Source organism: Balaenoptera ricei, chromosome 5, assembly GCF_028023285.1.
Source record: "Balaenoptera ricei isolate mBalRic1 chromosome 5, mBalRic1.hap2, whole genome shotgun sequence".
In the NCBI taxonomy this organism is placed as follows: Eukaryota; Metazoa; Chordata; class Mammalia; order Artiodactyla; family Balaenopteridae; genus Balaenoptera; species Balaenoptera ricei.
In genome coordinates, this window is record NC_082643.1 from 2,916,139 (window position 1) to 2,938,701 (window position 22,563).

Here is a 22,563-nt window from a genome sequence, read left to right on the forward strand (position 1 = left end):
TTCTTTTAAAAAATGTTGAACAGGTATCACTTTTGCAAATGGTGCTAGGGAAGCAATAGTTTCCTCTGCTAATTGCGTGGGAATACTCTGAAATTCCCATGCTGCTCCTTCAGAGGCATTGTGTGTGTGTGTGTGTGTGTGTGTGTGTGTGTGTGTGTGTGTATGCGTGCGCGTGGGGGGAGGGATCGGAGACAGGAGATAAGGTTCAGGGGAAAGAGTGCCCAGACTAGGTCAATGGCAGTAGGGGGGATTGCATTGCGATTCAACATAATTTAATGAGTGATTCAACAATATATATATATATATTTTTTTTTTGGCCACACCATGTGGCTTGTGGGATCTTAGTTCCCCGGCCAGGGATAGAACCCACTGCTTAGCGGTGAAAGCATGGAGTCCTAACCACTGGACTGCCAGGGAATTCCCTGATTCAACATAATTTTAAGGATTGAACTCACGGACTGAAAGTGAGAAAGTGAATCAAAGATGACGCCTGGTTTTGCCTGAGCAACTAGGTGTATGGTTATGTCATTCTCCAAGATATGGATACACCTGGAGAGAGATTTCAGAGGAAAGATATTGAGTTCGAATTTGAATGTGTCGATTTTGCATATGGATGCTCAGTTTGTTGAAAAGGCCCCTTTCTCCATGGAATTACCTTTGCCCCTTTGCCAAAAATCAGTTGATTATATTTTTGCAGGTCTATTTCTGGTTTTTCTATTGTGTTCCATCGGTCTATGTGTCTATCCTTTGCCTTGATGAATGTTGCTTTATAGTAAGTCTTAAAATTGGGTAATGTGAGTCCTTCAACTTTGGTCTTTTTTTTATCAGAAGTGTTTTGCTTTTCCATATGAATTTTGGAATCAGATTGTCAATAACTCCAAAAAGCTTGCTGAGATTTTGACTGGCATTGCACGGATTCAATAAAATAAGTGGGGAAACACTGACATCTTAATATTGAGTCTTCTGATTTATGAATATGGTATTCCTCTCTATTTTACTTAGACATTTTCGATTTCTTCTATCAGAGCTTTTGCAGTTTTCTGCATACAGCTCTGGTATGTAGCCCTAAGTACTTCATTTGTTTTTATTGGCCATACCTATTTTGAGGTATCTGTGTACATCTTTATGCAGATGTCCTGTGGGCAAGCCTGGAGGTCTGAGGCATTGTCTGGGTTGGAATTCAGGTTTGGTATCATCACGTTTGTCATGAATGTCACATTTCCCAGGGACAGAAGAAAATAGGGCTGAGGATTAAAAGCCATCTTAATTACCATCAAATGGTTAATTCTGGTTCTTGTTCTAAGTTTAAGAAGTAAATCAAGGAAGATCTGAGAACCCCACAATGAGGGCTGAACACGTGTGCTTCGGCACCAGAGAGCGTGTGTTTAGCTCCTGGCTCTGGGGCCTCAAGTCTCAGCTCCCACTAATTGTAAAGCATGTATGGTAACAGTGCCCACCTCACTGGGTCATTGGAAAATTGATTACGACGGTGCATCTGGAGGACACAGAACAGTGCTTGGCATGGCGAGCACTCAATACCTGTCAGCCACTGTTATTAGTTACATAAGTGAATTGCCAGGAGCCCATCTGGGGAAATGCCTTGGAAAAAACTTAATGGTCTTTAAGAGTCCTGGCATTGTTAGGTAATGACTATTGATCTTCACAAGAAAAGATGGGATTCACTGCTTGTGTTAATTTTTCTTGCACAATATACGCCCAGGACTCAGTACCCCCCTCCTGACGGTGAACTGCACATGAGAAAGAATATATAGCATCTGAAATTTCCTGCTGGAAGCTCTTTGTTTAGAAACCAGGGCTGCTAGTGCCTTTTGATTTGTGTTTCCAACATTTCCCAAATTAAGTATGAGAGTTGTGACTGGATATTGCCATGGACTCACAATTTCTTTCTGAAAGAAAACAAGGAAAGTGGTCAGAACTCATATCCTGCTTCCTATCCCTCCCTACCACCAGTGGTTGCCTAGCCTTGTTCACAGAGGTTACTGACCTGGTTTAGTCAGTCTCCAGATTTGCATGAGTTGGCCCAAACTTGGACCCAGAGTCCTTCAAAAGAATCCCACTTCTGGGCAAGGACAGAAATCGTGTAGTGACAACTGGATGGTCTGGACATTGTTTGGCACTTTGTTTGACCAGGGGTAGGGGTGGGGAGAAAGAATTGAAACCCTTTCAGAAAGTCTTTATTTTCTCCAATTCCCATTTCATTGTGTTTAAAAGAAAGGTCAAAGGAATATCTTGGCCAGCAAAAGGAAGGCACTCTAATATTGACAGGTCCCAGGAAAGAGACGCACAGCTAAATTTGCATCTGACATAGTAGCATAGACTGCAGATGCTTTAATCACACAAAGAGCTAAACAGGTGCTCTGCTGAGATCTCTTGTAGTATTATTGTCGGGAGAAAAGCAATTGGCCTAGGACCCAGGGCCAGTGCTGCTGCTACTATTTGTTCTAAAAATTCTGCAGTGCTTTTGTGTTCACAAATTGCCATAGATCTTGATGGAAGTTGTCTTAAACTGCAGAAAGCATGTCTTGAATGTGTGTGTGTGTGTGTTTAAAATCACCATAAAGATAAATGGGTGGAAGAAATGCTTCAAGTTAAGTTTGCACAGATTCTACTCGGTTACCAGCTTGTAACCCTGCCACTAACCTTGGGCCGAGACCATGGAGAGCTCTTGGAGCATCATTCTTTAGCCCATGATGGGCCAGGTAAGGCACAGATTGATTTGATCTGAAAATTTGTTAAAAATATGCAAATTGCAACTGTCACAAACATACCACTTGGGAATGTAAATTGGTGGAGCCACTATGGAAAACAGTATGGAGGTTCCCTAAAAAACTAATAATAGGGGCTTCCCTGGTGGTGCAGTGGTTAAGAATCCGTCTGCCAATGCAGGGGACACGGGTTCGAGCCCTGGTCCGGGAAGATCCCACATGCTGCGGAGCGACTAAGCCCGTGTGCCACAACTACAGAGCCTGTGCTCTAGAGCCCGTGAGCCACAACTACTGAAGCCCGTGCACCTAGAGCCCGTGCTCCGCAACAAGAGAAGACACCGCAATGAGAAGCCCGCACACCGCGATGAAGAGTGGCCCCCGCTCGCTGCAACTAGAGAAAGCCCGCACACAGCAACGAAGACCCAACACAGCCAAAAATAAATAAATAAAATAAATAAATTTATATATTAAAAAAACTAATAATAGAGTTACCATATGATACTGCAATCCTACTCCTGGGAATATATCAGGAGAAAACTATAATTCAAAAAGAAACATGTACCCCAATGCTTATAGCAGCACTATTCACAATAGCCAAGACATGGAAGCAACCTAAATGTCCATCAACAGATGAATGCATAAAGAAGACGTGGTACATATATACAATGGGATATTTCTCAGCCACAAAAAGAATGAAATAATGCCATTTGCAGCAAGATGGATGGACCTAGAGATTATCATACTAAGTGAAGTCAGTCAGACAAAGACAAATACCATATGGTATCACTTATATGTGGAACCTAAAATAAGGCACAAATGAACTTATCTATGAAACAGACTCACAGACGTAGAGAACAGACTTGTGGTTGCCAAGAGGGAGGGGCTGGGGGACTTGGAGTTTGGGATTAGCACATGCCAACTATTATATATAGAATGGATAGACAACAAGGTCCTACTGTATAGCACAGGGAACTATATTCAATATCCTGTGAAAAACCATAGTGGAAAAGAATATGAAAAAGAATATGTATATGTATAACTGAATCACTTTGCTGTACAGCAGAAATTAACACATTGTAAATCAACTACACTTCAACAAAATACATTTAAAAAAAACCTACCACTGTGAATTTTAGTCTGTAATTAAACTGGATCTCTGGTTCATTTGATTTGTTTATACATATTGTTTAGATTTAGTCGTTGGAGTGCTAGGTGCAGATTTACACATGTTCATATTTGGAATCAATAATTCTGACACAAAAAATGGGACAATAAAAAAATGGGACAATAACACACGGATTAGTAGATGGCAATCATCCCTTGCTTTTTTGAAATGGACATAAACCTGGCAATAGATTCAATATGTGTAAGAGTCAATTCTGGTTTTTCATTTATTTGATGAAAGCAGAGATGCCCTCAGACTTGGGTTTGATGCACCTGACAAGCAGCTCCTTTTCTGCCCTGTGGAACACAGAAGCTTGCTTTCTGGAGACAGCAGCCCTGCCCAGCTCTGCCAGCACTCTTAGCCTTGTGAAAACGCGGACCACCCCCAGCTAGGAACCACTGCCCCAGATAAAACGTTATTTACCTTTGAGGTTCTGGGCTACTTGCTACAAGTAATTAAAGTTTATTTACTAAAATAGACTAAATAAAAGAACTATCTCTAAGTTCAAAATTCTGTATGTAAAGTCAATTAGGCCACAATATTTTTAACCTAAAATCTTTCTTTCCTAGGAATTTGAAGGGCCATGTAAATATTCTTTGACTAAAGCTATTCCTTTAAGGGGAAGGGAGAGATGAGAAAGAGTATTTACTTTTTAAAGTGAAAAAAAAAATTTTTTTTTGGCTGCACCGCACAGCTTGTACGTGGGGTCTCAGTTCCCCGACCGGGGATTGAACCCGGGCCCTCGGCAGTGAGAGCACAGAGTCCTAACCACTGGGCCGCCAGGGAATTCCTGAATATTTACTTTCATAAATCCTGTTTTGAGTCATTGTCATAGTAATCTAGCAAGGAAGATATTTTTAAACTATATTTTACAAAGGTAGACACTAACGTTCAGAGAGGTTAAGCTCTTTCCTTAAGGTCACAGAGCTCATGTCTGTCAGAAAAGGCTTTCAAATTCAAGGTTGTGTGATAGTAGATTCTAAGGTTTTCCCACTATATCATATATTCCACTCTGCCCTTATAAAGCTGCATTTTATTGACTCCACTGGGAAAAAGATGACATTTTTTTTCCCCCTGCAGCAACGTGATAAAGTTCTGTTAGTCCAATCACTTCTATGCTATCTTCTGTGTCAACAGCCCTGTCTCTGAGGCACCCAACCAGGTCTGGGTGGAGTACTGTGAGTTTGCTCCGGTCTTTACCCTGATTTAATTACCTTTGGATTCCTACAGACAGCTATGATGCCACAGGCTCATTCCTCGTAGGTGAGGTAAGCATGAGACGGAACCAAACTCAGTTTTAAATGTCTTACCAGCACTTATCACTGGTCATACTTATGTGATAAGTAAAATGTTCATATAAGAAGAACACTAAGGATGGCCAGGACCATCGTGATGTGCCTCTCCAGGGCTTGGAAGGTTCTCTTCTGAGCGATATCTCACCTATTATCTTTACTGCTTCTTGTATCAGATCCCAGCCAATGGTCAGAGGTTTTTTTGTTTTTAGTTTTGTCTTGTTTTTTGCCATTTACTGGTGCTTTCCTCTTTCAGGTCTCTAACTTGATATATCTTCATATTGAAGGTTTCCTCCTTCAACCCCCGTAAAGGCAATGTGCTCCTGGCCCCCCCCCCCTCCCCACCCCGGACTTCCCTCCTTTAAATTTTTGTGTTGCAAAATAATGCACCTTCTGATAGTTAAAACTAACATACAATGCAACAAAATAGCCTCCTTTTCCAAACCGGCCCTTAGTGCATGTTTCCCACGCCCTTGTTTGCCCTTCACTTCCTTTGCCTAATTTAGATTTGCAAGCTCAACGCACAGACTCTCTGTCTTTGTTTATGTACATATGGTGTCTAGCACTAGTCTTGGGTTTAACAAATATTAAATAATCATGACTTCAGAATGATTGTTAGTATTGGTGTTTAAAAAAATCACAGCTGGTCAAGAATACTGCTTTTTTTTTTTTTCCCCTCACAGACCTTATCTGATTTTGCAGCTCTTATAGCAGACAGCTGTATTATAGCACACTTGCTTTCCCCTTGAATACCACTTGGAGACCAGAGCTGGTGATAATTGTAGCTGCTTTTCTTCATTGGAACACATTTACAAATTCTGCACTGTGTACCAGTGTGCTTGTGGATGTAATTTCAGTTGTATGTAACCACTTTAACATAACTGGAGAAACCCAGATACAATTTTATACTATGTTCCATTGTGCATGTTTGAAATGGAAGGTTTTTTTTCTCTCTGCATAATTAATTTAAGCATTCATGATATCCAGTATGGGCTTTTAAAATCTATGCATTAAACACTCATTGACTGTGTGGTGGCAATTACATGGTTAGGTTTTGAACTGAAGTCCTTAATTTTACCTATTTTCAGGCTTAAAAAAAACAAACAAAACAAAAAAACCCCCCTGAATCTGCATACTTTACCTAAACCCTTTTAGAGGTCTCCTTAAAATTGGCAGACTGATTTTGCAATACACTTCCACAGGGCGATTCATAAAAATAAATGCCAAACAGTAGGCAACAATAGAAGGAATTGACAGTGGATCAAAAGTTTAACAACGCATTTCCTTCAAGAAATGTCAGCATCAGCTTTCTCACAATCAGGAAATAAAGAAGGCTGTGCTTTCCCACTGGTCCAATAGTTCAAACGCAAACACATCAGCAGAAGAAAGTGGTTATGTCAGGGTGCGGGATGCAATCGTGTAACCGGATAAAACAGTTTTATTTGTTAGCTCGAATATATATTTCTGATTTATATTTTTATTTAATTTTGTGGCCAAGGCAGAACCAAGGTCATAATATTGATAAATTAGGAAAAAATGGTTTCTTCTTTTAGAATCAAGTCCAAAATATCTACACATCAAGCTGACATCTACATTAGCATCGTTCTTACTCATGTGACAGCATCCTCAGCTCTGAATTTATTAGGATTCCTATAAAATCAAACCTAAGAGTCTGAGTCTAATTGTGTATTGGATACACTTCATCTAACTTGTTTCATGAGCTCTCTGCTATGTACACACTGTCTCTCCCTGGGCTCTGTAACTGTATTCTCCACCAGGGACTCTGGAATGCTATTTGCAGGTAGATACAATATTTCCTACTGGAGTGTGCTCTGTTGAAAGCGATACAGTGTCTAAACTATAGCCTTCCACTCTCCTGAGGTTCAAGTAACTGCAAAACAATGTGAATAAAAATGGTCTGGGAGGCGTGAGATTCATGGGAGGAACACCTTTACTAGAATTCAGCCCCTCTCAGCTCTTAAACCTTGCTTTCAGACAGTTGTAACAGCTGGACAAGATGGTAACGAGAGGGATCTCCTGTCTTAGAACAGTGCAGCTTCCTGAATCCTAGCGCCCTGGCCATTCTCCTAGATGAGGTGAGTAAATTAGGCAAATGTCTGGCACACAGAGTCAGGTCCACGAGGCCAGGAAACGAAGCACGCTTGTCTTTTCCACCATTGGTACGCCAAACATAGAGATCAGTACCTAGTACACAGCATGCAATAAATATCAATATTTATTGACTGAACAGCGAACGTTCAAGGTGTTTTTTTGAACAAAATGACTATAGATAGATAGATGTAGATGTATATTACTCTTATGTTGTAGCTGGACCCATAGGAATTTAAGAAAAAAATCTACTCACTTTAAAAGATGACTGTAAACACCTAACCTATATAATATATTTAGAGATGTATTAATATTAGGTTTTACTGTTGGAATCATCAAGGCTTTTTGAAGTTACAAGTCGAATGGTATTAAGGCCAGAACTTGAAATGCATTTCTAGACTTAAAACCCAGTGTTCTGTCTCTCTATCCCCTAATGACTTTCTAGATAATATGATGGTTGTAGAAACAGAACAAAGAAACTCTCATCTTTATACATATTGTTGCCTTTATGAAGCAGCATAATAAATGGCTTACTTTATGGTTATTGGAGCAGTTTGGTTTAGGCTAATTGGCAAACTGGCAGGTCTGTGTCTAATTCTGTCACCCATGGTGTACACAGCATACTGTTGGTGCTCAAATGTTTTTTTTTTTTAACATCTTTATTGGAGTATAATTGCTTTACAATGGTGTGTTAGTTTCTGCTTTATAACAAAGTGAATCAGTTATACATATACATATGTTCCCATATCTCTTCCCTCTTCAAATGTTAATAAAAAAATAAAAAATTTAAAAAAAAATCTACTCACTTTAAAAGATGACTGTAAACACCTAACCTATGTAATGTATTTTATTATATAAAATATATTATATAAAATATATAAAACAAAGCAATGCATGCCAAGTATCAGGTGTCCTAGATGCCGAATGGCATTATTAACGTACTTACATAAGTAGATTATAAATAGTGGGAAAATTAACTGAATTATTAATTGAAATTAAATGATAGCTTAGAGGTTGACAGCGAGTTAGTCGTTTTGTTGGTGGATATGACATACTATTAGGCCTCACCTGAGGTCAGTGGGGCAATTCAGTATCACAGCAGAGCACTCAGAAGAAAAAGAGCTGGGTTTGCATCTGTAATTCACAGCTTTCCAGCTGTGCGGCCTAGGTGAGTTGAGTTCCTGCCCACTGCCTAGGCTTTGAGGGGCCCTGCTCCGGCGTCACCCTCCCCATGGGACAAGGAATTCCATGCTTTCTGAACACCTTGGGCCCTGGAACTGACTGCCCTGCCGCTTCCAGGCCTGACTGTCCAAGGCTGGACTAACTCTGGAGGAATCACCAGGGGGTAGCTTTTGTGAGGGGTACGGTGTGCAGGCTAGGGTGTCCTCGCGTGGATAAGCCTTTTTGTAATACGTGATGGAGCAGAGATGGGAAGAAAATGGGCTGTGAGTTTCAGGCCAGAAGCCAATAGTCACTGCCACACTGTGTTCCAGTTCATTTACAGCTTTAGGAATTTACGATGGGGTCTACATTAGCTGGCCCTGGGCCCTTCCAAACTTCCAGGCAGGCCTGGAACTAGGGCAAGTCACATAACCTATTTTAGTCTTAGTTGCCTCATCTGTAAACAGGATGATAGTAACTGTTCCAGTGACCTCAAAGGGTTGGGATGATGAGGATGATCTTAAAAATAACTACCGTTTGTCGAGCACATACCGTGGTTCAAGCACTTTACACGTCACTGTCACGTTGCATGGATTCTATTGGATCCTCTAAAATCTTCAGGGTATGCCATTTTTATCTGCTTTTAAAAGAAGAGAAAACAGGCTCAGAGAGGTTCAGTTTCTCTCCTAGCCTCCCCTTCCCCATCAGAGGTAATGTATGTATCAGTTTCATACACATACAAGGTAACACTATAGTTATTCATTCATTTACATCACGTTGGGGGATGCAGCAGTGAACAAAAAGGAACAAAAAAATCACTGACGTCAGAAGCTTACATTATGGTGGAGGGAAACAATAAATAAATCAAGTAAGTAAAATCCGTCGTATGTCAGATGGTGGTAAGCAAAGCAAGGAAGAGGGCTAGGGCATGTGGAGATACAGGGAAAGTGACATTTGAATAAAGATATGAAGGAGGGGAGGGAACACCATTCTAGGTTTGGTTTGGTTTTGTTTTCTGGTGGCCTAGGGGAGTGGGTCACTAATTCAGGTGGCAGTGGAACAGCAGAGGGAAAGGCCATGAGACTGTGGCTTGCTTCCTGTGTTCCAGAAGCAACACGGAGGCCAGTGTGGCTGGGAAATGAGCAGGGGGTAGAATAGTAGGAGATGAGGTCAGAGAGATAAAGGGGGCGGGGGTGGGGAGGGAAGGAGAACCAGGTCTATAGGTCATTTAGGCCATGATAAATAAGGACCTTGGCTTTCACCTTAAAAGTGATGGGGAGCTAATGGACTTTTTGTTGTTGTTGTTAGCAGAGGAATGACATGAGCTGGAGTGAAAAGACTCACCCCGACTCCCTCGGTGCTGGAGGCAAGGGCAGAAAGAGGCCAGGTAAGTGGTTACTGCAAAGCTCAGGCAAAAGATGCTGCTGGCGTGGACCAAGGTCATGGCCGTTGAGGTGGTGGGTAGAGGTTAGATTCCAGATATGGTACTCTAAAGCTTGAGCTGACAGGTTTACTGAAACCCGGGGCAGGGGGGCGCGGTATGAGAAAGGAAAGAGTCAAGACGCCAAGGCTCTTCACCTGGGCAAGGGGTGACAGAGGTAGATGCCATTGGCAGGAATGTGGAAGTCTGTGGGCGGGGCATGTCTGGGGCAGGAGATCTGGAGCCTGGTTTGCGCAGGTGAATTCTGAGATGTCTACTGGGCACCAGATGGAGATGTCAGGTATGTTTTTTCACTTCATTGGATCTGACTTTTCTTCTCCTCTCTCTTCACAGAGCTGTAATGGCACTTATTCAAGGTGGTGGTAGTCTAGATCATAAAGAATTGGATGCTGGGTTTCAACTAAGGGGTTCGAGAGAAATATGCGGAAGCAGTTGGAGCACAGGGTAACATCAAGGGTCTAGAGAGATAATTTGTAACTCAGATTGTTTCAGGAGGTTCGGCCAGGACGGTCCCTTCTCTTGGAAGCCACACAATCTGTTTAATGCCACACAGGTGACTTTAGGACCCTGAAACGTTCGTTCATAACCTATTCCAAGTGTTTACAATAAACTAGATGTCGAAAAAGTTATGTTTGAAAATTTGAAAAGTGTTCAACGTGGTAGGTCCTGACAGTAGCAATCCTCCTGTGAGTGCGGCCTCCACGAAGACAGCAAAGCACGAACTTGACGCGGGTGGGGAAGGGGAGCCAGATGAAAATCAAGCTCTAGGACCAGGACTCCAGAGCTGTTCCCGCTGTCTGGCTGGCCTTACACACCTCCACCTGGCTCGCGGGTGGGCGTGTGAGGGGGGAGGACGCAGCAGGATTGGTGACATATTAAAGGGCTCTGTCCTGGTGCCTCTGCACCAAGTGAGTCCGGGTCGGACCCGGGGTCTGGACGTTTACCCGGCTCGTGCCAAGCCGCATGTGCCAGTGTTTCTGCTTATGTCACAGAACTTGCTGTCCGGGTCTCACCTTTGAATCTGGAGTGTTCGCCCGTCTGGGGGTGGTGTTTGGCCTAGGGTGGAACTGGCACGTTTCCAGCTCCCTCGTCTCGTGGTCACTTAAGTGTCTGACGGTGCCCGGTGAGCACGGGAGGCAGGAGAGGAACGCTGTCCTGCAGCAAGTTAAGGAGAAGCCAAATAAATCCCTAGAGGACTGATCGCCTCTGGAGCGACTCGGAGCCAACCCCTGGGTTCAAAACGACTGCCCAGGGCGGCCCGAGCTGCGGGCCGGGCTTCTGTTCCGGGTCGACGTGCCGCCCCGGCGGCCGAGGCCTGGCGCCAGGGCCGGTCTGGAGGGGCGACGCGACGCGGCAGGCCCCCCGGGACGCGCGTGGGGTGTGGGCAGGCGGCGCGGCGTGAGCCGCCGGAGGGGAGGCTGCGCCCTCGGCCCGGCCGCCGGGGCGCGCCGCCTCCCCGGGGCCAGGTGGTGCGGGGCCCCCTCCAGCCCGGCCCGGGCGCGGCGGTCGGCGGAGGCCCGGCGCGCGGCTCACCTGGGCCGCCGAAGGTGCCGCTCCGGAGCGAGGGCGCGGCCGGCGGGCGGCCGGGCGGCGCGGGGGCGGGACCCGGCGCCGGACGCCCCGCCCCCGCCGACGCGGCGCGCGCCCAGTGGCCGCCGGCCCGTCACTCGCTCTTCACCATGGTTGCAGCACAAAGCGCCCGGCCCCGGAGGCCGCTTCCTCCCTGAGCGCGGCGGGGCGGCGCGGGGGCGCAGGAGGAGGAAGAGGCGGGGAAGAGGAGGGGAGTCGCCGCTTCCCAAACACTCTCCGGGGGGCTGTGCGCGACGCCCGCCGCCAGGAGTCCGGACCCGGTGCCCGCGGCCCCTTCCCTCCGCGTCCGCAGCCCGGGAACAAAGTTGCCGAGAGCCAGCGGGCCGAGCGCGCAGCCGGGGGCGCTCTGGCCGCTCCGCGCGCGCAGATGGGGGGCGGCGGCGGAGCGCACGGCGGCGGCGGGGCGGCCCGAGGGGATGCAGCAGCCGTCGGGGGGCTCGGCCGAGCGCAGTAGACGGAGCCCCGGCGCGGCGGCGGGGACGGCGGCCGAGGCGACCCGGCTTCGCAGCGCCCGGACCTGAGCCCGTCCTCGGACGGCGGCCGCGGCGCCCCCGAGTGCTTCCCGGAGCCCCCGAGAGGAGGGGGCGGCCCTGCGCGCGGAGGAGCGCGAGGCCCGTGCGCCCCAGCCAACCCCTCCCCGCCGCTCGAACTCCCTAAAAATAACTCAGGCCGGCGGGGGCCGGGAGGAGCCGCCGCCGTCCCCGAGAGGAGCCGGGGAGGCGTGTCGAGCCCGGGCCCGTGGGGAGCCTTCCCAGCCGCGCGGCGCGGGGGAGGCGGAGGAAGCGGGAGCTCCCGGCAGCCGGGCGCCGCGGGGACCCTCGGGCCTCGCGCGCCCCCCGCCCCGCCGCCGCCGCGGTTTGGCTGGTTGGCCCGAGGCGGGCGGAGCGCGCAGGGCGGAGGCGGCGGCGGCGGCGGCGCTGGGCCGGGAGGCGGCGGCCGAGGGCGCGGAGCGGCCCCGGCCCGGGCTGCGGGGGGAGATGGCGTCCTACGTGGATAACAGCTTCCGCCAGGCGGTGATGAAGAACCCGGCCGAGAGGACCCCCCAGGTGAGACCCGCGTCGGCTGCGCGCTCCCTGCCCACGCCTTTCGCCCCGCGCGCCCGCGCTTCGCGTTGGGTCCCCAGCTTCCAGGGGCTTCGCGTCTCCGCGTCTCCCCTGGACGTCCTGGCGTCGTTTCCTCCTCCCCTGGATCTTCTCCTTTTCGCCGCCCTCCCCGTACCGACCTGCTCCTGCGATCGCCCCGCGGGGCAGGGAGGTCTCTCCCGAGCGTCCCCTCTTCCCAGCCGCGCGCCGGGCCCGGGAGCCTCTCGGGGCGGGGGCCGGGGGGCAGTCACCTCCCCTCGGCCGGCCCCTCCTGCCCCCCCCCGGCCGCCGGCGCCCTTCCTCCCCGTGCTTGTGGCCCCTCGTACCTTCAGAGTTCTTCGGCGTTTGCAGAGGTGTAGGAGGAAACTTGCAGGGCTCTGCGGAACGCGAACCCGTGGTGGCCTTCTAAAGTAAAACGTTGAGATGTTTGTATGTTTACTATTTTCTTTTCTTTTTTTTTTTTGGAAAAGTGATGCCGCTTTTCAAGGAAGAGGTTGCGGTGGGTGGGTGGGGGGGGGAAGTTGAATAGCTAGGTTAGTGCTTTTAGTTTCAACTGCAGACAGAACTGCAGAGCAGGCATATTCAGATAGAGCCCCGGGAAGGGCACCCCGCGGTTTCTTTTGGTGTTGCACAACCTTGTCAAAATTAGATAAGTTTGTTAACCTTTATACGTTCGTTTACCTTCAGGCTTATTTTTCTCTGGCTTTAAGTGGAGGAATTGCTGATGGTGGTGGATCTGGTCGTCTCAAGTTGGACTAGAGAGGGGGAAGTTTTATAAAAATGTGGTGGTTTGATTTTTTTTGCTTTTCGCTGCTGACTGGGTAATGACGCATGCTCCTGAGCGTTGGGATGGTGACTACAGGAGATCCTGCTGCCAGCCGTCTTAAGACAAATAAGCCCTCCTGATCCCTGGGCCCATCGGACGTTTAGGATCTGATGCTTGAAGGAGTTGCTTCGCTTGTTAGGTGTTGGATGGCATCTGTGCAGAGCCAGAGGCTCTCCTCCTCTGCTGTTGATTGTCATTATTTAATGCGGGGAAAAGAGAATAAAACAGATTCTTCCATTGGCTGCCTTTGGACAAGGCCCAGGAATGGCACCTGGTACGGTTTTTGATTTCTCATTTTTTTCTGATGGAGCCGTCACATCTGGGGTTCGTAGGTAGATTGCACTCGTTTACCAGACTGTGGAAGATGGGTGGTAGTTTTGCAAGGCAAATTCATTTCACAGTGTCTCCAGAAAGTTCCTATTCCAAAGGATTACTTTATTGAAAACAAGGCAGGTCGTGCTCTTTGCTCTTGTTGCACTGCTTCTCAGGTGCCTTCTGCATCTCCTGTTGGTTGTAAGTTGTCAGTCACTCAGTCTTCCGCAGCTGAAAATGCACGTTCCCAGTCACAGTGTGATGGAAAAGCCCATTTCGGTGAAATGCTTCAATGCCTTTCAGTTTGAAGTGCCAAGTGAAATCACACATGCTGAGAATATTAGAACCTAGCGAGGCAGGTCAGAAAATGATGTCAGAGGCCTTTAGTGGAAATTAGAGAGCGGGGAAGTGGAATCTCCGGTTGGTTGATTAGAATAGCAATGACTCGAAACCTACTAAAAGGTGGGTGGAGGGGGGTGTGTCCCCCAACAAGACTGGAAGAGACAGAACCTGCACTGTGACCGCGTGCGGACTGTGCCAGAGAAATGAGCTGTTAAACTTCCCTGTTTACGCACGGGTTGTGGAGAACAGAGTGAAAACTGACCAGCACAGAACTTGGCCCGAGTCAGAAGTGGGCCAGTTGCTACTGACACCACAACGTGAACGCTTCGCTGACCGTCTGAAAGCAGCACGTTTCCCCCACCAAACCTTCATAGAACAAGTCACCTTAGAGAAGCCTACCAAACATTTTGAACATTCCTAAGTGTCCACCGTATTAACACTGATGCTCCCTTGGTTATTACTAATGCGGACCTACATGTTTATTTGTTATTTTAAAGAGAAAGTAGATGGAAATGTGAATGTTTTCCACCTTCACCTGGCTTGTCAAAAATAATTACTTTTCTGAAAGTTTGAAATTTACTCAGAAGTAAAAAAAAAAAAAAAAGTTTTGGTAGCAGGTGCCTTTTCTGTTGAGTGCTTTGTGAATGCAAGGGCTGGAAGTTTTTCTGCCCTGTCTTCTCTTGAGTGCTCGAGGGTTAGAAGTTTGTAATATAAAAGCAGAGTTATTAAATAAACTGGATATGGACAGATGGATATGAATTAGGAAAGTTTTGCTGTCATGCTTCCTTCTGTTTCTCAGGATACATTTGGTGAAGGAGTTTGTACGATTCTTATGGCAGGCAAAAGAAAGGTGCCTTAAAAGAAAAGAGGAAAATATATAAATATTTTTTGTTAAATTCATTTTCTTCCTTTTTTCTTTTTTTTTAACCCTACCAGCCCAGTTTGTCTCCCAAACCCTGTGAAGACGTGGTTTTGTACGAGGTCACTCAGTTGCCTAGAAGTAATCGTGCTGTCACTCGTGTGACCTAAGAAGTTAGCTCGAAGAGAATCTGGGGGTGGGGAGAGCCTCAGTGCAAACACAGGAACTTTGAAGAGTGTTATGAAATTAGGAAGCTTTTCATGCCCACCTGGAAAATGGAAACCCATTTTCCCGTTTATTTAGGCACGTCACTAGAGGGGGAATGGCAAGGAGAAACAAAATTGTCACTCGAATTTTTAGCTAAATCTCACATATTCATATTTAAGGGGCTGTCACTATTTCACCTGATCCTCTGAGAGGACAAGAAAAGCCATCTTTAATCCAATGTGTGTCCCATATTGTGTGTCTGGAAAGTGGCTAAGTTCTAGTCATCGGGGCACTGTATTCTCAGTAACAAACCTCCTTGAAAATAAGGGGCACTAAATGTTCTATTAATGTTTTTCAGTGCACCTCTGTTGAGAAACAGGACTCTTATTAAGTAACTGCTTTATCAAACTGTTTGGGTTTATGTCTTTAATCACTTACATGGGAAGCTTGGTCACCTAAGCAATTAAGTGAAGTGAAAGATGTAAATAAATTACGAACAGCTTTCCCCCCAAGTCTTTAAACAATAAAATGATTTTTCTAAACCATATTATTAACTTACTGGATTCAGACCCTTTCAGATTGCTTAGGTAGAGTGTTTAAATGCCTGTTTTTAGTTTTTCAGGTGAAACATCTATTGCAGAATATTCTTCTACTTTAAAGATTTAATATGATGTGTTTTTAGCTAGTTGTAAAAGTTACTTTTTAAAATGGTTTGTGTAAAACAGCTCCTGCCTCATCCCTTCCTAGTTAATAATATTACTTTGTTCTTCACTACTGAAATTTTTTTTTTTTTTTTGGCTATTACACCTTTTGATTTAGTTGCTAATTCATGAATTTGTCCTTGGAGAGCTCTTAACAGTACGAGACTTAATTCTTTGCAAAAGTCACTCAGTAGAATATGTCTTGAGTCATAATGAGAGGGCTGAAAAAGTGCCTTTAGCCCAGAGAACTTTAAATTATGAGAATCTGCACAAAAGAGTATCTCTGGTGAATATTTAACTTTCAAATCTAGTGGAAGAATTGTGTCTATGACAGATAAATTTTCCATCTCTTTTTTATCATTGTTTTTGAGCAGTCTTATATTTTCATCTGACAACTTACACTTTGATTATATTTTGGCTCATTTTGGGGCTCTAGTAATAAATAATTTGTCCCTTAAGTAGTTTTTGTTCGTAAAACACAACTAAATGGTCTGGGTGCACTTTTGAAAAGCATGTCTCACAAAGTAATGACTGGCCACAAGCATTTAGCTTTCATAACAATGATATTTGAATTTGGAGGTTAAAAAAATACACATTTATTACTGAAAAACCAATTTCAAACTGTATTAGCATGTGGCTCTGAACAAGTGAGGACTTGAATTTATGGTAAAAATTATTCACATTCTTTTGCAATATTGGTGGAAACTTAGTCACCTTCAAATAACCTTTTAAACATTTAGTAATTAACAGTTCCATAATTAGCTTTGCATATCTTGGCTGAGGTTCAAAATGAGTCTCTCCAGCTGCAGTGCTATGTGGTTAACACAGTCCTGCCCAGACCCCCCCGCCCCCCACCCCGGCTTTCACAGACACTCGAAAACAAAAAAACCAAAATTAAAAAAAAACATTAAGAGGACTTCCTGGTTGCCAACTTGTTGCAGTTTTCTTCCTCTCGAAAAAGGATGTAAAATAAAAACAAAACCAGCTATAACCTCCTAGCGCTATCATTTTAGCTTATTTATGAAGACTCACCATGCTGCTTTTTTTTTTAAAATTGAAGTGTAGTTGATTTACAATGTTGTGTTAACTTCTGCTGTACAGCAAAGTGATTCAGTTAAGCATATATATAAATTCTTTTTTAAAAATTCTTTTCCATTATGATTTATCATAGGATGTTGAATACAGTTCCCTGTGCTGTAGAGTAGGACCTTGTTGTTTATCCAATCTCTGTGGTTTGCATCTGCTAACCCCAAATGCCCAATCCATCCCTCCCCTGCCCCGCTCCACCTTGAAACAACAAGTCTGTTCTTTTTTTAAAAAATTTACTGTTGCCCTGAAAAAACTTTATCCAGGTGGATTTTGGGGGGAGTTAAATGAACACAATAAGGTCTGCCTTGGGGGATGTTTGAAATTCAAGTCTTATAAAGTCATATTATGTAAAGTAATAGTGGCATATGCTTCCACCCTAAATGAGCTATTTGAAATAAAGGTACAGTAACCTTTTCAAAACACAGAAAGACTATGCCTTCTTGACTCATTTGAAAACTTTTTTTTTTTTAGCTTTGTTACGTATTTTGTAAGTTTTATATGTAGTGGAAAGGAATTGTAATTACCTCAAAGCACTTTGATCTAGACTAGTGTAGAGTTATGGAAATGTGGACGCTGGTGATAGTTCCTTGATATCTGTACTATATGGGCTGTTCCCTCTCCTCACCCCATTTTTGGTAACAGTTTCCTCATCTGTAAAATGTGGATAATAGCTTCTCGAAGTTGTTTTGTGGATGAAGTGGAAGAACGTACATTTACTGTTGAGTGCAATGCCTAATAATAGTTCTTGTTGGTATCACATTTTAATGAAATAGTTATTATTTACCAGGCCTTGGGGATTCATTGAGACGTCTGTCCCTCAAGCAGCTCACCAGTCTGTCATGTCACAAGTAGGAAGTGATTCATCAGTGCTGTGACAGCTGTCCTAGGCCAGCACTGCTGAGGTTGGGGACTTCATAGATGGGTGTGTATTGAGTCTGGGGACTTCCTAGGTGGGTGTGTATTAAGTCTTAGGGGAGTAGAAATTCACCCACCAGTAGACCAGGAGGCTGTGAAGGATTTTTCCAGGCGAGCCCAAGGTCATAGAAGCTGCACAGGTGGTTGTGAGGAAATAAGTGTGGACCTTTGTTCGGTGCGCCTGGAGCCAAGGGATTGAGTGGTGGATGGGAAGTGACGGTACATGTCCCGTGGAAGCTTGTGATGTGTGGAGAGTGGGAGGAGACTGGAGTTCTGTTAAGGCAGAGGTCTGACCTCCAGGGTGGAGGTGGTCAAGAGCCCGAGCTACACAGCGGAGATGGCCCCTCTGCTGGCCAGGCTGGCTGCACGTGTGCACGTCCGTATCAGCCGCTCATCGTGTCGTGCCGTGCACACGTTTACGCCAGGGCGGCCTAATCACGGCAGACGGCGGAGGTGGCCATTTCTTAGTTCACAGGAGGAAAGTCCAAGTTGTTGAACATAGTTTTCTGTGTAAATTTATTTATTTATTTATATTCGTTTGTGTTGGGTGTTTGTTGCTGCGCATGCGCTTTCTGTAGTTGCGGCGAGCGGGGGCTGCTCTTCCTTGCGGTGCGCGGGCTTCTCTTGTTTCGGAGCACGGGCTTCAGTAGTTGTGGCACGCGGGCTCAGTAGTTGTGGCTCGCGGGCTCTAGAGCGCAGGCTCAGTAGTTGTGGCGCACGGGCTTAGTTGCTCCGCGGCATGTGGGATCTTCCCGGACCAGGGCTCGAACCCGTGTCCCCTGCATTGGCAGGCGGATTCTTAACCACTGCACCACCAGGGAAGTCCCCATAATTCTCTTGATTTTCAGGATTTTTTCAACTTACACTATTTTTCCTTAAACTTTGATGTCTCTTCCACGTGCATTCTGGAATCTAATATGAAATAACTAATTGCTCATATCATTATGCCAAGTATATTAGTATTTCTTAATCTGTGATGATAATGGGATTTCCAGGCATTCCATCTTTTGCAAGAGTTGAGGAACATCTGAATTTAAGCTCACAGTTGACTTGTGGTGGCACGAGGTAACGATTGTAGCGAGTCTGTGAGGGCAGTTCCTTATTCCTCTACATCATTTTTTGTTTACATAAATTAATGTTGAAATGAGGAAGGAGAAGCAATTTGTAGTACCTATAATTGGTCTTTTGTAGCTTTGTCAGAGCTGGAATATAAGTAGTAAAAACTTGTTCAGTGGTTATAATGTCAGCCTTCGTGGGGGGAAAGTAAGCTGATTGGCACATTATTAGTAGTATTATTATTTTTTTGCTTTACCTGCCAAGTTTATTGCATAGAGCACACATTTATATGAAAGTGTAACAGTGTTTCAACATGAGAGATTTGTACAGAAAAATATCAGAAACACATCTGTTAGGTTGACTGTCTCTGCCTTTTATATAAAAGAGCTAGTGTATAAAAAGTTTTTAAATCTAAGGCACCAAGCTCTATTCTACAACAGAGATACAGTACTCTAAATACTGCAAAGAACTAGGGAATCAGAAAGAATAACTACTTCCTTTTACTAATCAAAGACTGGTGGCTACAAAGGAACACAGGCCTGCTTCAAACTATTTGTGATTCACCAGAAATCTCATTAGCATTAGGACAACTAATTTGAATTCAAGTTTTAGTCAATGGTTTAAGCAGGATTCAATGGATTTCAGGAAACATATATCCTGTGTACACGTGTGTGCCGTGTACACACGTGTGGCACGTTATTTTGACTGTTAGAATTTTTATCTTTTCAGGAAAAAACCGCCTCTGGTCTCACTTGCTAACTAACTAGGACTTACTGCACTGTTACAAAGTATGTGTTTCCTGCTGTATTCAGGTGTTTTCTCTTCTTCAGTCAGTTGGGGTGGTCGGTGGTGGCCGGGTTAGTTTTTGTAGAGCAGAACGTTTTGTCCTTGAGTTTTAGAGTCTCTTGGTACCACCATTTTTGTGCTTTCACCTCCATTAGGCAGTAAAAAGTGTTTTGGAGGGGTTGGTGTGGCTTGAAAAAGGACCTTGTCTTGTTGTTGGAACTAAAACCCTCTTCCCTCTTCTCATTGCTTGCCTCCTACACATTGAACATGATCTAGAACTTCTCAAATATTTAATATGAGCTAAATGAATTGAAATCAGATTTTACATGTTGACCCTGTGAACTGCTGGTAGTTCAGTTGACAAACCAACAGTTACTGGCTCTTGGCAATTTTGTGTTCTTCTCTAGCTGGTGGTATTTGTCCCTCCCAACATAAAAGCTAATCGGAAAAGAAGAGACCCTGAAGAAGAGTTAGCTGCTGGCGGGTTATTCTAGGGAGGCCTGGTAGGAACTTTCCTAGAAGCCAGCTAGCAATCAGTGGATCTGAAGGGTTGGGGCACGATGGTGATTATCTTATCTCTCCTGAGTATTCACGCTAGAGTTGAAACGCATTATCTTTTTTAAAAAACTTTTTTTAGTTTGAGATAATTGTAGATTCACACGCAATTGTAAGAAATAATGCAGAGATCCTGTGAACCTTTTACCCAGTTTTTTCCATTACAAATATCTTGCAAAACTGTAGCATAATATCACAATGAGGATGTTGACATTGATAAAGTCTAGATGCAGAAGAATTCCATCACCACAAGAATACCTCTTGTTGCCTTTTTATAGACACAATTACTTCCCAACTCTACCTCTGGGGAGGACTAATCTCTTCTCCATTGCTACAGTTTTGTTATTTCAAGAATGTTATGTAAATGGAATTGTACACTATTTGATCTTTTGGATTGGCTTTTTTCACTCGGCATAATTATGGCTTCTTACCTTTTGGCTAAAATGAATGTAGCTACTATTGTCTCTGAGCAGTTTGGGCTGTGTTCTTGAAATACCAAAATTATTCGGGGATGGGGGTGGCCCAAGGTTAGGTGGATTTAAACAGTGACAATGATGAGAAAATTCGATAATAATATGTGTAAAATAAAGACCGAAGAGCATTAGGTCTTGGATGAGCAAGAGTTGTAAGAGTATATAGCACATTGGGGATATTTCAATATATATAGTTTTCTTCCATAAATTTTGTTGTTGTTGTTCATGATGTAAGTGGTAAAGGTAGTCTTACCATCGATCATCTCTCATTCAAAGAAATTACCTGATCTTCCCCAACTGAAGTGGCGTTTTACAATTCAGAAGGAAGTCTAGTGAATGTATATACAAAGGAATCCCAGTGGGACAATTTGAACAAAAAGATAAAGAAGGATTATAGTGTCTAGGGGAAAAAATATCCATGAGCTCATGCCAATATAAGTAAATTATCCAATAAATAAGTAGGGGAGAAGAGACAGCTCTTTGTTATGGTAGAATGCCAATAAAAAATGTAGAAGGTATGATGGAAATGGAAAATCACCAGTAGGCAAACCTCACAGTGATAATTGTTGCAAACAAGAATCAGTAGGTGCCAGAATTAGTGGGTGAGGGTATGATGAGAAATGTATATATCAGATATCAGAATGTTTGCATAGTCTCAAAATGTCTCCCCCACCAGATTAAGTAATTAATTACAAAGGGAGGAATCAGTACTTTTAAAGTGAAGAAAACTAGCAGACACCAAATTAACTAGATGATCAAAGTTATGTCACAAGACATATCAACATCGTGATGCACTGAGAAGGGCACATCTCAGGTGGTATTCTCACTAAAAAACCCTTCAACTTAAGTGTCAGAAAACACTAGACAAACTTAATTTTAGGACACTCTACAAAATGGCTAGTAGTCAGAAGTGCTCACCTTATGAAAGGATGAAGTGCTGAAAGAGTCACAGATTGGAGGAGACTAAGGAAGCATGATAACCAAATGAGCTGTGAGATTCTGGATTAGGTCCTGGACCAGAAAATAAACGTTGGGACAGCTGGTGAATTTGAATAAATAGTTTTACTGCGGTTATTTTGGATGATGAATTGTGGCAGGCTGGATGAAGAGTCTGTGGGATCTCTGAACTACTTTTTTTTTTTTTTAATAACTTCTTTTAGTCTAAAGTTATTTCAAAATTAAAAGTAAAAAAAAAAAAAACCCAGCTTTTGGAATTTTACTGTGACTCTGACAAGGGGCCACCAAATTAAGATATTTTTGAAAATAATCTTTTTCCTGATTTAATCTTAATGAAGAGCTCATTACCTTTCAGCTAAATATTTTGCATACATTGGACCATTAGTGACATGGCTGAAGCAATATATTAGAGGAAACTTACGTACACACACACAAGCTTATAAATAAATGGACAAGAAGAGCTAAAATAATAACATTTAACTCACCTTTATTCCTACCTGAATCTTGTAGATATTCACATAAAAATGCAGTGTATTTTACCAGGTGTGACGGTTTCATGATCCTGAATGTAAGTAAAATTGGAATATTTGGTATAAGAAAAAAATGTGTAGGAGATAAAATGAAGCACAGTAGAAAAGAAATTGTGGTAGTAGTTTAAGGAAGTCAGTCTCTGTGCGATCAAGTTCGTAGGGTCTCCTTTTCCTTTCCTGTGAACTTAACAAGTCGTTCAATTGTTACTTTTGGTAGGAGTGAGGGGGTGGAAGGGACTGAAGGGGATGGCAGGGTGTGTTGAAGGAGGCTGGTCGGAGGCATTATTACAGCTGCAGATGGGGAGACCTAAGCTGTGTGTGCAGCATTTCATTAAAAGCAGTTCAAGGGACTTCCCTGGCGGTCCAGTGGTTAAGACTCTGATTGGGAC

General features: G+C 44.3%; 1 protein-coding gene and 1 long non-coding RNA gene across 10 annotated transcripts in view; both read left to right on the forward strand.

Annotated features, from left to right (window-relative positions):
- The first annotated feature begins 9,167 nt into the window (after positions 1–9,167).
- On the forward strand, positions 9,168–10,466 carry LOC132366314 (uncharacterized). The gene is made up of 3 exons (XR_009503416.1): positions 9,168–9,321; positions 9,762–9,840; positions 10,228–10,466. It is a non-coding gene; the product is annotated as an uncharacterized LOC132366314 (long non-coding RNA).
- Positions 10,467–12,389: 1,923 nt separating this feature from the next.
- The window catches only part of RAPGEF2 (Rap guanine nucleotide exchange factor 2), a 248,786-nt gene continuing 238,612 nt past the window's right edge, over positions 12,390–22,563 (forward strand). For all 9 annotated transcript variants that reach the window (XM_059922344.1, XM_059922353.1, XM_059922347.1 and 6 more), the window contains exon 1: positions 12,390–12,530. In XM_059922344.1, the coding sequence (XP_059778327.1) occupies positions 12,462–12,530 (69 nt within the window). In that variant the 5' untranslated portion in view covers positions 12,390–12,461. The remainder of the gene's footprint in view (positions 12,531–22,563) is intronic.